Source organism: Ambystoma mexicanum, chromosome 1q (genome assembly GCF_040938575.1).
Source record: "Ambystoma mexicanum isolate Mex_15411 chromosome 1q, UKY_AmexF1_1, whole genome shotgun sequence".
Classification (NCBI taxonomy): Eukaryota; Metazoa; Chordata; class Amphibia; order Caudata; family Ambystomatidae; genus Ambystoma; species Ambystoma mexicanum.
This window is the reverse complement of record NC_090922.1, coordinates 850,441,605-850,453,857: the sequence shown is the minus strand read 5'-3', so window position 1 is coordinate 850,453,857 and position 12,253 is coordinate 850,441,605. Positions and strand designations below refer to the sequence as shown.

General features: G+C 42.7%; 1 protein-coding gene across 3 annotated transcripts in view; it reads left to right on the top strand.

Moving 5' to 3' along the window:
• LOC138537982 (coagulation factor XIII B chain-like) overlaps nt 1-12,253 on the top strand; it is a 1,433,866-nt gene that overhangs the window by 381,598 nt on the left and 1,040,015 nt on the right. For all 3 annotated transcript variants that reach the window (XM_069641496.1, XM_069641495.1, XM_069641494.1), the window contains one exon: nt 2,608-2,811. In XM_069641496.1, coding sequence (XP_069497597.1) covers nt 2,608-2,811 — 204 coding nt within the window. The remainder of the gene's footprint in view (nt 1-2,607; nt 2,812-12,253) is intronic.

The window sequence follows — 12,253 nt, the reverse complement described above, 5'->3', positions numbered from 1 at the left end:
TGGATTCTTGGTGGGTAGGGGTTGATAGGTGTATGAAAGAGCCTTGAGTGAATGTTGGAAGTACAAAGTGGCTAGAAAAGGATTAGTGGCATCTGTATAACCCATTAAGCCACTGGAACCCCCCCAAGGGGGTGTGGAGAGAGGTTGCAATGGACCTGATTGTCCCTGTGTTTATGGGAGAGGGCAAGGGTTGCTTTGTAACTTCGTTAGCAGACCTGTACTCAAAATGGCTGGAAGCCAGCTTGTTCATGAAGCCAGTGCGAGTGCCATGTTAGAGTTTTTGGAGGATGTGTTTCATCTGGTAAGTATACCCACAGTTCAGGTGATGGAGGGTGGATCGCAGTTTGTAGAAAAGGTGATTGTTAACAACTTTTTTATCATGTGATGCTGAACATGCTTGTGGTTTTAGGCACTGTTTTGAGCTGCTACCAACTCCTCCAAGATCTTGCTGGCCCGAAGAATCACAGCCATGGGGAACCAACCCTTAGTTGTCACTTCCACTGCTGTTATCATTTTGGAGCAATCACTTCACTGACACATCAGAAAGTTCAAATAGGGTTTTGCATTTTGGGTAAATAACCTCAGCATTTAAGGGGTTCAAATTAAAGAGTAGAGTGTCATGATAATAGAAAAGCTTGTTCTGCCTTTTTTTGGCATGGGCCTCATCACGACTTTGGCAGTAATTCTGCAGTAAATCTGCCAAATTACCACCACAATTGGTTACCAGTACTCCCACTCTACCCTATTGACTTACCACGAGAGTCTTAGGGCCTCATCAGGAGTTGGGCGGTGCAGTAAAAATGCAGTGGTAATAGCATTTCCGCTGCATTACCGCAAAGCCCAATCACGAGTTTGGGATAAAGTTGGAGGATTCAACCCCAGCTGAGCTGGAGGTCAATGCTCAGACATTCCACCCATTTTTGGCCCAATTACCGCCACGCAATTACTGGCACTGTATTGTGCTGAAAAGGCCCAATTGAGTATTCTGGATTAAAAAAAGGATTTACACCGCCACTTGTGATTTGGCGACAACACTGCCGAACCAAGTGACGGTAGCAGTAATTGCGTTGGGTGGCATTCCGTCGGGATACCGCCCAACTCCTGATGAGGCCCTAAGACTCTCGTGGTAAGTGAGGAGTTAGTCCTCATTTTTGTAGTCCACAGGACTCCATGGAGATTTACTGCAAGCATTTATTCTGCTGTGATAAATCTGCCTATATGTGGCATTAAAGTGTAGGCTTTACCTCCAGCATCATGCTGGAAGCTAATCATTCCCTTCCCGGCCAAACTCGTTGTTTAGTGGTGCAATAAATTCAGCAGTAATTCATTACCGCCAATAAAAGTGTCATTAATAGAATTACTGCAACATTTTGCCGACACCGCTGACCTTGAAACAGGGTCTGACTGGGGCTTAAAATGGTCTCAGGCACCAATGAAAACAGGGCCCCTAGTTGCAAATGGCAATTCAGTCCTTTTGTGACAGACTGTTTGAATACTACCCAAGGCTGAGTTTTTTTTATAAAATGTAATGCAAATTGTGCAATCTCTTTATTCAGCAATAATGGTCAAAACTACTGGCCGCATAGTAACTCATCAAACTGGCCCACGTTGGCCGAAAATGTGGCCCACTTTGACCAGAAAAACTGGCCCACGCTAGTATTTGCATTTTTCGTTTGGGTATTGCCCTATTGCCCTGTAGGCCAATCCGAGTCTGACTTGAAATGATGCCAGGGCACCTTAAAATAAAGATTCACCTTTGCATTAATTATCATCCCCAAAGTTTGTCATTTCCTTTTTTGTGATTTGTTGTCTGAGGAAATTGGCTGAACTTGGTACTTTCAGTTTCAGGTCTATTCTGAAAACATAATACATGTCCTGTTCTGGTAATTGGATCAGCTATGGGTAAAAATGTCACTGAAAGGTTTTCCATAATGTGACTCTGAACCCCGAGATAGAATACCCCCTGTAGTGGAAGGCTGCCCATCTGTAGTTGTATGTTGTGTACTCCCCCTGCTTCTCTTTTCCACCCTTGCCCTGTCTGCCTGGGCCAGATTTCCCAGGGGATTAGAGGGGAGGTATGAAAGTACAATATACAACATGAAAAATACCCACCCACAGTAACCCGAAAGGATAAAAAAAATCCTGACAAGAGAACATATCCCCTGCTATGATGGCATAACAGCTGATTAAGAATTCCATAATCCTCTGCCATGACGTCACTGGACGAGGGTATATAATTCAGCAAGTAAAATCATTGTTAATGGCTGGCTAGGAAACACATATTCACAAAAATGATTGCAATAATATAACATCTTTCCTTTCAATGTTATTTCAGCTAAACACATATTTACCATAAAATGGTGTAACATTCAAAATTATGTACCTGCTTGCTCGGGGTTTTCTTTTCGATTTAATCTCATTTCTTAAATGGAAATTATCATAATTTCTGAAATGTTTATTCAATAGTTTCAATTTATTTTACTGCTTAGAATTATTTGTTGCTCTACATTTCATCATGGGAAATTAATGTGAATACAGCAATGTGCATATTGTTCCTCATTTAAAGGGCTTCTGTTTTTTTGTATTTGAATTTTTTGAAATTTGTAGGTAAAGCCTGTGACTTTCCAGATATTGACAATGGCAGAGTAAGCAGCTGGGGCCAATACCACTTCCCAGGCCAGTATTTCCCAATGCAAAAAGGACGAGTGATTGCATTTTACTGCTATCAAGGTTTTGCAACATCTAATGGCGATGCAGATGGTTCCATTAGGTGTACTGAGAATGGTTGGATTCCATCACCAACATGTCTTCGTGAGTACTTTTAAAAGGTTTTGGTTTGAAATTTGGTGTGAAGGAATATTATTTTAAATATTTGTATTATTATTGTTTCTAGCTGTATGTGACATTTCACATGTCAATCCACTGCTCTCTCTCTCTCTCTCTCTTTCTCCATCTCTATTGTTCACTCTCTGTGCTCTATCTCATTCTCTCTCGCATTCTCTCTCTCAGGTGCACTGTTTCAGCCTGTCTCTGTCTCTCTCTTCTTCGGTGGTAGTCACGCTGCCAGGTGCACGCTTGCTAGAGCCAACCCAGCCGTTGCTGAAAGCAGGCTGCATAGAGATAAATCACCAATATCGTGAGGGGGTGTGGGTGCTGTGTTTTTTTGCAAAGAAAGCTATAAACAATTGAATTATTAATCATTCCATTATCGGCAGTCTGTTGCACTCCTATTGTACTCTTTCAAAATACCACTGCGAGAAAGGGAAAGGAGTTAAATACCACCAATTAGCGTCTTCGGTTGCTGTTTATGGAATCAAAGAACATTTTGGAAACATAAAAATGACCACACATCATTATCATTATATTGGACAAATATCACTATGAAAAAAGGTTTGTATGCTTTAATCACTGAGTACAAAATACACACAATATTGTTGCTTATTTTCTTCACAACACTCACGCTAGAATATTGGATTATTACTAATAGTAGTGAGTATGGTGTTAATAAGTGTAAATCAGGCTGGATTCAACATCTGAGTTCTGTACCGGTATGTGACAGTCCTCGGCAGGCCTTTTCTACAATTGTTTTACGACGAGAAACATGTCCTGAAACTCGAATATTTGGTTGTACACAGGCACATGTAGTTTTGGGAAATTCCAAAATTCAGTGTTGTTTGTTAGTGGAGCTGGAGATTGGTCCATTGCTAGGCCATAAAGACTGCATATGGAAACTAAGGCACAATAACCATATATGCTAATGACACGACAGACACGAGGTTCGATTTCCAAACAAGTCTGGTTTATTTCAAAGTATTCTCAGTCGGCCGACTGGGTCTCAACGTCTCGCAAAGTGTGTTCCCAGACCTCGTGATACACAAGAGAGCGAGCAACGCTCAAGCCACAATATATATACATACATGTAATCTTTTTGAAGGCAATTCAATCCGCCCATAAATGTATCGTTCAGGCTAGGGTTCGGTGATTGACAATCATGACAAGTATGACACGTTATGACAAATCTCTATTCAGTCTAAATATAGTTATTCTAGCAATAGTAGCAGAGACAGCTTTCTGTTATGGGGAACATAGAGCTCTTAGTTCAGCAAAGATATTATGTTCGTAGGAGAGAAACATTCCTTAGCATGTTATCTGTGTGTTTCAATTCATGAGCTAAGGGCCAGACAGTTCTGAGGCAGAAATACCCGTCTCCGCAAAGGAGTATCGCTAAAAGAATATAATTCATGCTTTAACTGCCATTTTGCTACAGTGTTTGAAAGACAGGCCGGCACCTGGACCGCTGATTAGATGCGGCTTCTGTTCGCTTCCAAGGACTTTGTGAGGGAGGAAAACAATGTATTTCTGTACAGCTTGGCATTCCTGTCTGTGTTAGTCTTTCAGCATTAAGGCCGTGGCCTTGCACCGTGTCCGAGTTCGAAGCATAGAATACATTTTGCAAAGCATTGAGACAGAAAGAAAAAAGCAAATGGCCGACTTTACACTAAGTGGACGCCCTCTGGTTACATTGACGATTCTGCGATTGCGATTTTTGGCAAATGATGCGATTGGTTTCTGGCCAACATAATTTACATACTGTACATACTATAGGGTCATTTTCTGCTCTAACAAACCCTCCTTTTGGCCGTAAGCCAAGAGCATCATCCATACATCACATCTTCATCAGACCATGTGTCTGATTCTGAACTTCCCATACTACTATAATCGTCATCAGAAATATTAATTGCCATGAATTCTTTGATTATTTCATTTTCATGTTGTGCACCTTCACTTAATGTGTGGGGAGGTTTCATTTTAATCGCGTGTACACACTCATTTGTAATTTGGGAGCAGAGGATTGGCAGGCATTGTATGCAACAACAGCAGAACATAAGGATCCCAAATATCGTGATCAAAATTGCAATTAGTTACCATCCCCATGATCATAGTAGTTCCCAAAACCATGAACCTGAATTCCAACCACCTGTAGGAATATGAATTTCAGAACTTAGGACGTGCTATTTCTTGATTGCTTCAAATATCGTGGGGGAGGAGTCACTTATAAATACGCAGCACGCTGACCCCACCAATTTGCATACCCCTCCACGATCAGTTAAAATTATATCAAGCACCATTCTATTTTGAAGTGCAACTAATCTGAATGCTTTCTGTTCTAGGGTCATATTATAGAGTATGTCTGTAGAACCATTTATCGTCTTTTCTAACACCCTGGACAGTTTCCTTGTGTTCCATGAATTTATTGCTTGCCCCCAAAATGGTGTGAATGATTTTGCGATATCCCCTGCAATTTGGCCTGCGGTCTCATCTCGTTGTGGCCTAGATCTGAAATATCAAAACTATCCAGAAGTTTTGGAAAGAAATGTACCCGGTAAACGTATGGCTAAATAGCAGGTCCCTCCCCAAGTTCTAGGTAACCATGGGTAGGCCTGATTTCAACATACAAAGTAAACAGAAACTCCTATATATAATGGTTTCTCTTCTTGCTCAATTACAGCAATATTCATGCATCTAGTAAATGTTCCCACTTGATAGGAACCCTTTTTCCGTAAACAAAATGGGACAGAACATGGACTGTGATTAATAGTATAGGAGGGAGGCACAGCATCTTTGTTCCCCACTGGAGCCATGTTGTAAGTAATCATGGGTTTATCAGGCATAGAGAGCCTATCTACTGGGCCTGTTGTTACTGTGTTTATTTTGCTTCCACTTGTAAACACAGAACAACCTAATGGTTTCAATACTACTCTTTCAAACTCATCTATGTTTGTTCCATCAAACTGACCAGTGACACTATCGTTCCACTTTACATAAAATAGCGGTCTCAATGATGCATAACAGGCGGTAGTTAGTGGCGAAGGATGTACATACCAACCCATTCCTTTTGTACCATGCTGGGGTAAATGGGAACAGACCCAACAATTGGACTTGTTCAAGATAGCATGAGTCATAATCATAATGAATAGTAATGTGTTGTTGTCGTAACCTTTTCTATATTTCACGTCTTGTGAGGGGAGAGTATAAGAGAGCACATGTACTGGGCTGCTCGTGGTAGGAGCATTGGAAGTAGTTAGAAGAGAATTTGATCAGCGTAATCAAAATGTAAAGCGGTATCATAATCATTAGCATATTTTTTTTTCCAACCAAGTTTTTCTGGGAACAGGCTTAAACTCTATTTCAACAATATCAATAGCATTGGTGTAGTGAGTGTAGGCATTGTCTGTAGTGTTTATCTCAGGAAAAGTTTTCAATGTTCGTCGTGAAAAAGTTCTCTACAGCAACACACGTTAACTGCAAAGCGTTCAAGTGGCAGCAAAGCGTTCAGGCTAGTTCAGGCCAGCCTGCTTAATAAATCAGCAAGCTGATGTGATTTTGCACAGAGCTCCAAAAAGGCAGGAGCAAGCATCAATTTTGTCCGTACCATATGTCTGTACCATATTCCCCTCCACTTGTCCCCACGGGGTCGCACTGGTCCTTCACCTTTCAATGGTAGCACCGGGAAACCGCGTATCAGAGCTTTCAATTTGATGCAGATTTGATACAGCTCATACGCTCCTTTTACCTAGGCCTCCGTTCCCACTTCATCCATGTTGGGAACAAAGGCAGAACAAAATGCTGATCCCTTCAGATTTTGTGAACGTAGATTGTACCTTATGGCTCCAGGTACAGCATGATCGATGAACAGTGCACTCTCATTTCCAGATGCAGGAGCAGTGCCAGTTTGCGATGCAATGAGTTATGATGCTGCAGCAGTCGGACAAGGTTGAGGCACCTTTGGCCTTTCGATCTTTGTTGCAATCTCCCCAGGCTCTTTCTCGGGCTTAGGAAGCACTTCTGGCAGAGAACTGGCGATGGTATCTTTGTGATCAAATGCAGCTGTATTTCATTCGACGTCAGGATCAGGCAGCTCTTTCAAAGGAAACGGAATTCTTTTCGTGTGTGTTGCGTGGATCCAGGACTTGTGGCCGTCCACTCGGACTGCAGTCTGTGTAGCCAGTAGAACCTGATAGGGCCCCTTCCATCGCGGTGCGATTGAAGTTTTCCTATCGAAATCTTTGGTGCGTATCCAGTCACCAGGCTGCAGACAATGTCCTGGACCAGTATATCTGACCGGAAGAGCCTCCTGCACCTGCTGATGAATTAAACGCAGATTTTGAGTTAACAGTTTATGAGCAACGGGTATTCTATGTCTCACAGCCGATTTGGCTGTGGAGCATTCCAAACATTCGCTGGTCTCCCCATTACGATCTCGTAAGGGGAGAGACAAGTCCTTGCTTGTACAGATGTTTGCATACACAACAAAGCTAATGGAGTGCGTCGGGCCATTTCAAATTGCTCCCTTGACAGAGTTTACTTAGTTTATTTTTCAAAATGCCGTTCTGACGTTCCACCAAACCGGCACTCATCGGGTGTCTGGCCGAATGGAATCGTTTGTCAATTTGGAGGCCTGCACAAATTTGTAGTATCATGGCTGCAATAAAGTGCGGACCATTATCTGACCATATGACATGGTAGACCAAAACGGGGAAAATACTCTTTTAGCATAACTTTAGCTGTGGACATAGCTGTACAGTCTTTCAGGGGATAGGCCTCTACCCATTTGCTGAATGCGCAGACCACCACAAGGACATATTTATAGTTTTGGCACCTTTCCATTTCTATGAAATCAAAATGGGTGACTTCAAACGGCAGAGAGGGGAGCCCAAAACGTCCTACTGGCATCGCTGTTCCTTTTCCAATGTTATTTTGCAAACAAATCATGCAATTTTGAACCAATCTGTCAGCAGTTTTTCTAAAGTGTATATTCTGCCATACAGAATCTAAATGTTGAATCATTTTCCTAGCGCATATATGTGTTGGACTGTGGGCCATTGTGACCATTGCCATTACATAGGCATTTGGCAACACCCATCTTTTCTTTTCTTTGTCCACCCAACAACCTTCAGAGGCTAACTCTGCTGGACCCTCAGACCAAGTTTTTATTTCATCTGCAGTAGCTTCTGCTTGCATTTCCTTGACTGTGGCAATCCCATTTTCTATCATGCAGGGTACTTCTGTCATTTTTTCCATGTACATTTTTGTGTGTAAATCAGTGGCAGTTTGTTTGGCAATTCTGTCTGCAAATGCATTTCCCTTTCCAACATTACATATTACTTTTTATGCGCTTCACATTTCTTATTGCTAGTCGTTTGGGAAGCGCAAGTGCTGACAACAGTCTCACTATCAAAGTGCCATGTTGGATTTTAGTTCCGTGTGATGTCAGGAAACCCCTTCCAGCCCATAATCGACCAAAATTGTGTACCACCCCAAATGCATACTGACTGTCAGTATATATGTTTACATTAAGGTTTGCAGAAATTTCACATGCTCTGGTTAACGCTATTATCTCTGCGGCTTGTGCTGAATTGTATGGGATTCTTTTGCTTTCTACAATACTTTTCAGAGTAGTGATGGCATAGGGAGCAGATGATGTACCATCCGGTAATTTAAAACAAGAACCGTCACAAAACAGTTTTCCATCTGGCTCTTTCTGTGGGGTATCAGTTAGATCAATTCTTCCTTTTGTCTCTTGTTCAGTAACCATTAAACAATCATGGGGGAATTCTTTTTCAACCCCTTTGTCTGTTTGTTTGTTTGTTTGTTTTATTCACTTTTTATGCGTGCCAGACCCAGGGGTAGCAGGGTGCGGTGGCAAGAAAATGCAAAGCTTACAGGTTACATCAAAGCATAGTGTACAATATAAAATACAGTGATTACAAAGTATACAAGATTCGAGAAAGGTCAATCCAGTTACAGGTTACATCCTGGCAGAATGTACAGTAGAAAATACCGTGAGGTCATGGGACACAGATACTTACAAAATATACATGGGACACAGATAATAGAAAATATACAAGGTTCGAATGCGGGCAATCGGGTTGAAGGTGACATAGGTCATGTGAGATCAGCTGAGGTTAGTCGAGGTGAGGAGTTGGATGACATTTTTTCTAAAGCGAGGGTAGGGTAAGTCCACTCTCAAGTCTTGTGGTAGTGAGTTCCAGGTCTTTGCAGCCTTTACCTGAAAGCTATTACCACCGATCGTTTTAAGTCTAAATTTCGGTATTGTCAGGCAATTGGAATTGACAGCTCTAGTCGGTCTGAGGGATGCTCTCCTGTGGAATTTGTCAATCAGGTATTTGGGGGCGGAGTTATTGAGGGCTTTATGGGTCAGGGATAACATCTTAAGTGTTATTTTGTTCTCAGCGGTCAGCCAGTTGTGATGGCGTCTGGCGGCAGAGATGTGGGATCTTTTGTTTATGCCTAGTGCTGCTCTCAGGGCATTATTTTGTAATATTTGTAGTCTTTGCGTTATAATTTTATTCGCTCCGGAGTAGAGAGCGTTGCAGTAGTCAATCCTAGAGAGTATTAAGGCTCTAGCCAGGATTAAGCAGCTCTTGTTGGAAAGGAACGGTTTACCGGCTCTTATCAATTTGCACGTGTAAGCCGTGGAGGAGGCAAGGGATTTTAGCTGTTTGTCAAGAGATAGGGTGGAATCAAGATAGAATCCCAGGGTTTTTACATCCTTGGACACTTGGATGATATTCCCATCTATGTTAAATGAGGAGAATTCCTGACCTAATTTTTTGATATTAGTTTGAGTACCCAGGATAATCAACTCTGTCTTATCATCGTTCAGACAGAGGCCATGAGTGGCCATCCAAGCTTGGATGATAAGATATACCCTGTTCACCAATTCCGTGTCTTTCGCATGATCCCCAGAAAGCGGGAGGAGGATCTGTGTATCATCTGCATAATTAGTGTAGGTGATACCGAGATGGTCCAAATCATCAAACAAGGTCTTGGTGAAGATGTTGTATAGAGTTGGGTAGACGCAGGAGCACTGGGGAACACCGCATAAGATAGGGGTGGGATCTGCCGCTGCCGAGGGGGAGAAGACTCTCATCATTCTTTCACTCAGAAATGACTCAATCCATCTAATGGCTTCCGGGGAGAAATGGGCAGCGGAATCCAGGTGACTACAGAGGACTTTGTGATCCACCAGATCAAAGGCGGCTGAGAGGTCAAGGAGTAGCAGAAGTACTGTTCTCCCTTTGTCTCGTAGCTCGTCAATTTGGGATTTCAAGTCAATAAGGGCAGTTTCAGTTCCATGTAAGGGACGGAAGCCTGATTGTCTCTCTCCTAGGAGGTTGTGTAGTTCTAGATGTTTTTGAATTTGGTAATAAGCGGCTTTGTCCAGAATCTTGAGAAGAAACGGTACCATAGTAATAGGGCGGTAATTAGTAGGGATGAGGGGGTCTAATGTCTGCTTTTTAAGTAGGGGGAGTACCCAGGACTGTTTAAGGTTGGCAGGGATGGTGGCTGAGGCAAAGGAGGCGTTAATCAGTTTGGTGATAAAGGGCGATAATTCTCTGGCAGCGTCTTTTATTAACTGTGCTGGGCAGAGGTCACCTTTACAGTTAGATGGTTTAAGCGACAGGATAATTTTTTCTACTTCCAAGGTGGTCAATTTAGAGAAGTGGAAGGAATCACTGTGCGCCAATAGATTATTGGTGTTGGGCATTTTAGGCGAATCCTGAATTTTAAGTACTTCTTTTTTTTGCTGGATTTTATTTTGGAGAGTAATAATTTTATGTGTTAGGGCTTGCTGGATGTCTGTGCAACAAGGTTTGTCCTTGGTACAGGCGTCCGGTGTGGCGATCGGCGACTCAAGTTCCTTTAGAATAGAAAAGAGCTCTTTCATGCTGGAATTAGAGTTGGCTATACGGTCATCATACGAGTTACGTTTTGCCTGGCAAACTTCTTTTTTGTAAAGTGAGGAGAGAGAGGTTAGTTTGGCTTTGTTGTTGACTGAAGGACAGAGCCTCCAAGTGGTTTCACTTTTTCTTTTCAAGATGCGCAAGTCTCTTAATTGTGGAGTAAACCATTTGTTTAGGTGGGCTTTTGGTTTGCTTGGTCTGAGTTTGAGAGGTGCCAGTTTATCTAGGGTGACGAGCATGATATTATTGAATTCTTGTACTAGGGTGCTGGGGCTTAGATTAGCTGATAATGCATTGAGGGTCGGTAATATAGCTGGGATCACTTTCTCTACCGTAATGCATTTTTTATTTCTGGTTTAGCAAGGCGGTGCTATTGGAAGGATTGTGGGGTTAGGTCTAGACGTGGCTAGGTTAAAGGACACTAAAGAATGGTCTGTCCAAGGTAGGGGTCTTATGGATAGGATAGTGGCTGAGCAGTTACAGTCGGCTAATCTAGCGTTCTTCCCTTCAGATGCGTAGGCTTGTCAACTCTTTGAGATAGGCCTAGTGCGTGAATAGTGTTGGCTACCAATGTAGCATTAGTATCCGTGGTGTCATGGAAACCTAAGTTAAAGTCCCCAAGGAGGATTATTTGAGAACAAGGTTTGAGGTTATTAGTGAGAAGGTTGTGGAGATCCTCATCAAAGGTGCCTAAGGGGCCTGGTGGTCTATATAAAAGGTGGATGGTGAGAGTTTGATTATTATTCATCTGGAGTTTAGCAGATAAAGTCTCACAGGATTGTATCGATTGGGTAGGTACTAGTCTGAGTGAGAGGCTTGTTTTGGAGATTATGGCGATGCCGCCGCCTCTTGCACCTTCTCGGTCATTTCTGATTATCGTGTAGCCATCCGGGATGGCTAGCATGAGCGAAAGTCCTGCTGCATTGTGTAGCCAAGTCTCTGTGATAGCGAGAAAGTCAAGGTTGCCTTCTGAGATTAGGTCGGCAATGTCTAGGGCATGGGCGACAAGCGATCTCACGTTCAGGAGTGCTCCAACGATAGTTGGGGTCTTGGAGACCTCTGTGGCTTGGGGGGATGGAGTAGTAGGTGTATTAGATGTAGTGAGCTTATTGTTCTGAGTAGGGCAAGTATTGGAATTGGGTGAAGGCGGTAGTCTAAAATAGCGAGGATTGCAGATCTGCTGGAAGTTAGTTTTGATGTTGGTAGGGGGAAGAGACCTACGGGGAGGTTCATGCAGTTTGGTTAGCCTAGCACGGAGTCTAAGGTTTCTACTAAGTGTATCACATGGACGTTGTCGTTGGGAGAGGGCATTAACTCGCCGGATTTAAAGCGCATCACCTCATAATTTGGATATGCGGTGCAAATAGGACAATTTCATATCTTGTTAATCTGGCTGATGTGAGGTGTTGCGTCTGCGTTCTATTTAAAAGAACGTCCACTGAATGGGGCACCATAACGGTTAAAGCGTGACCTAAAACCATACC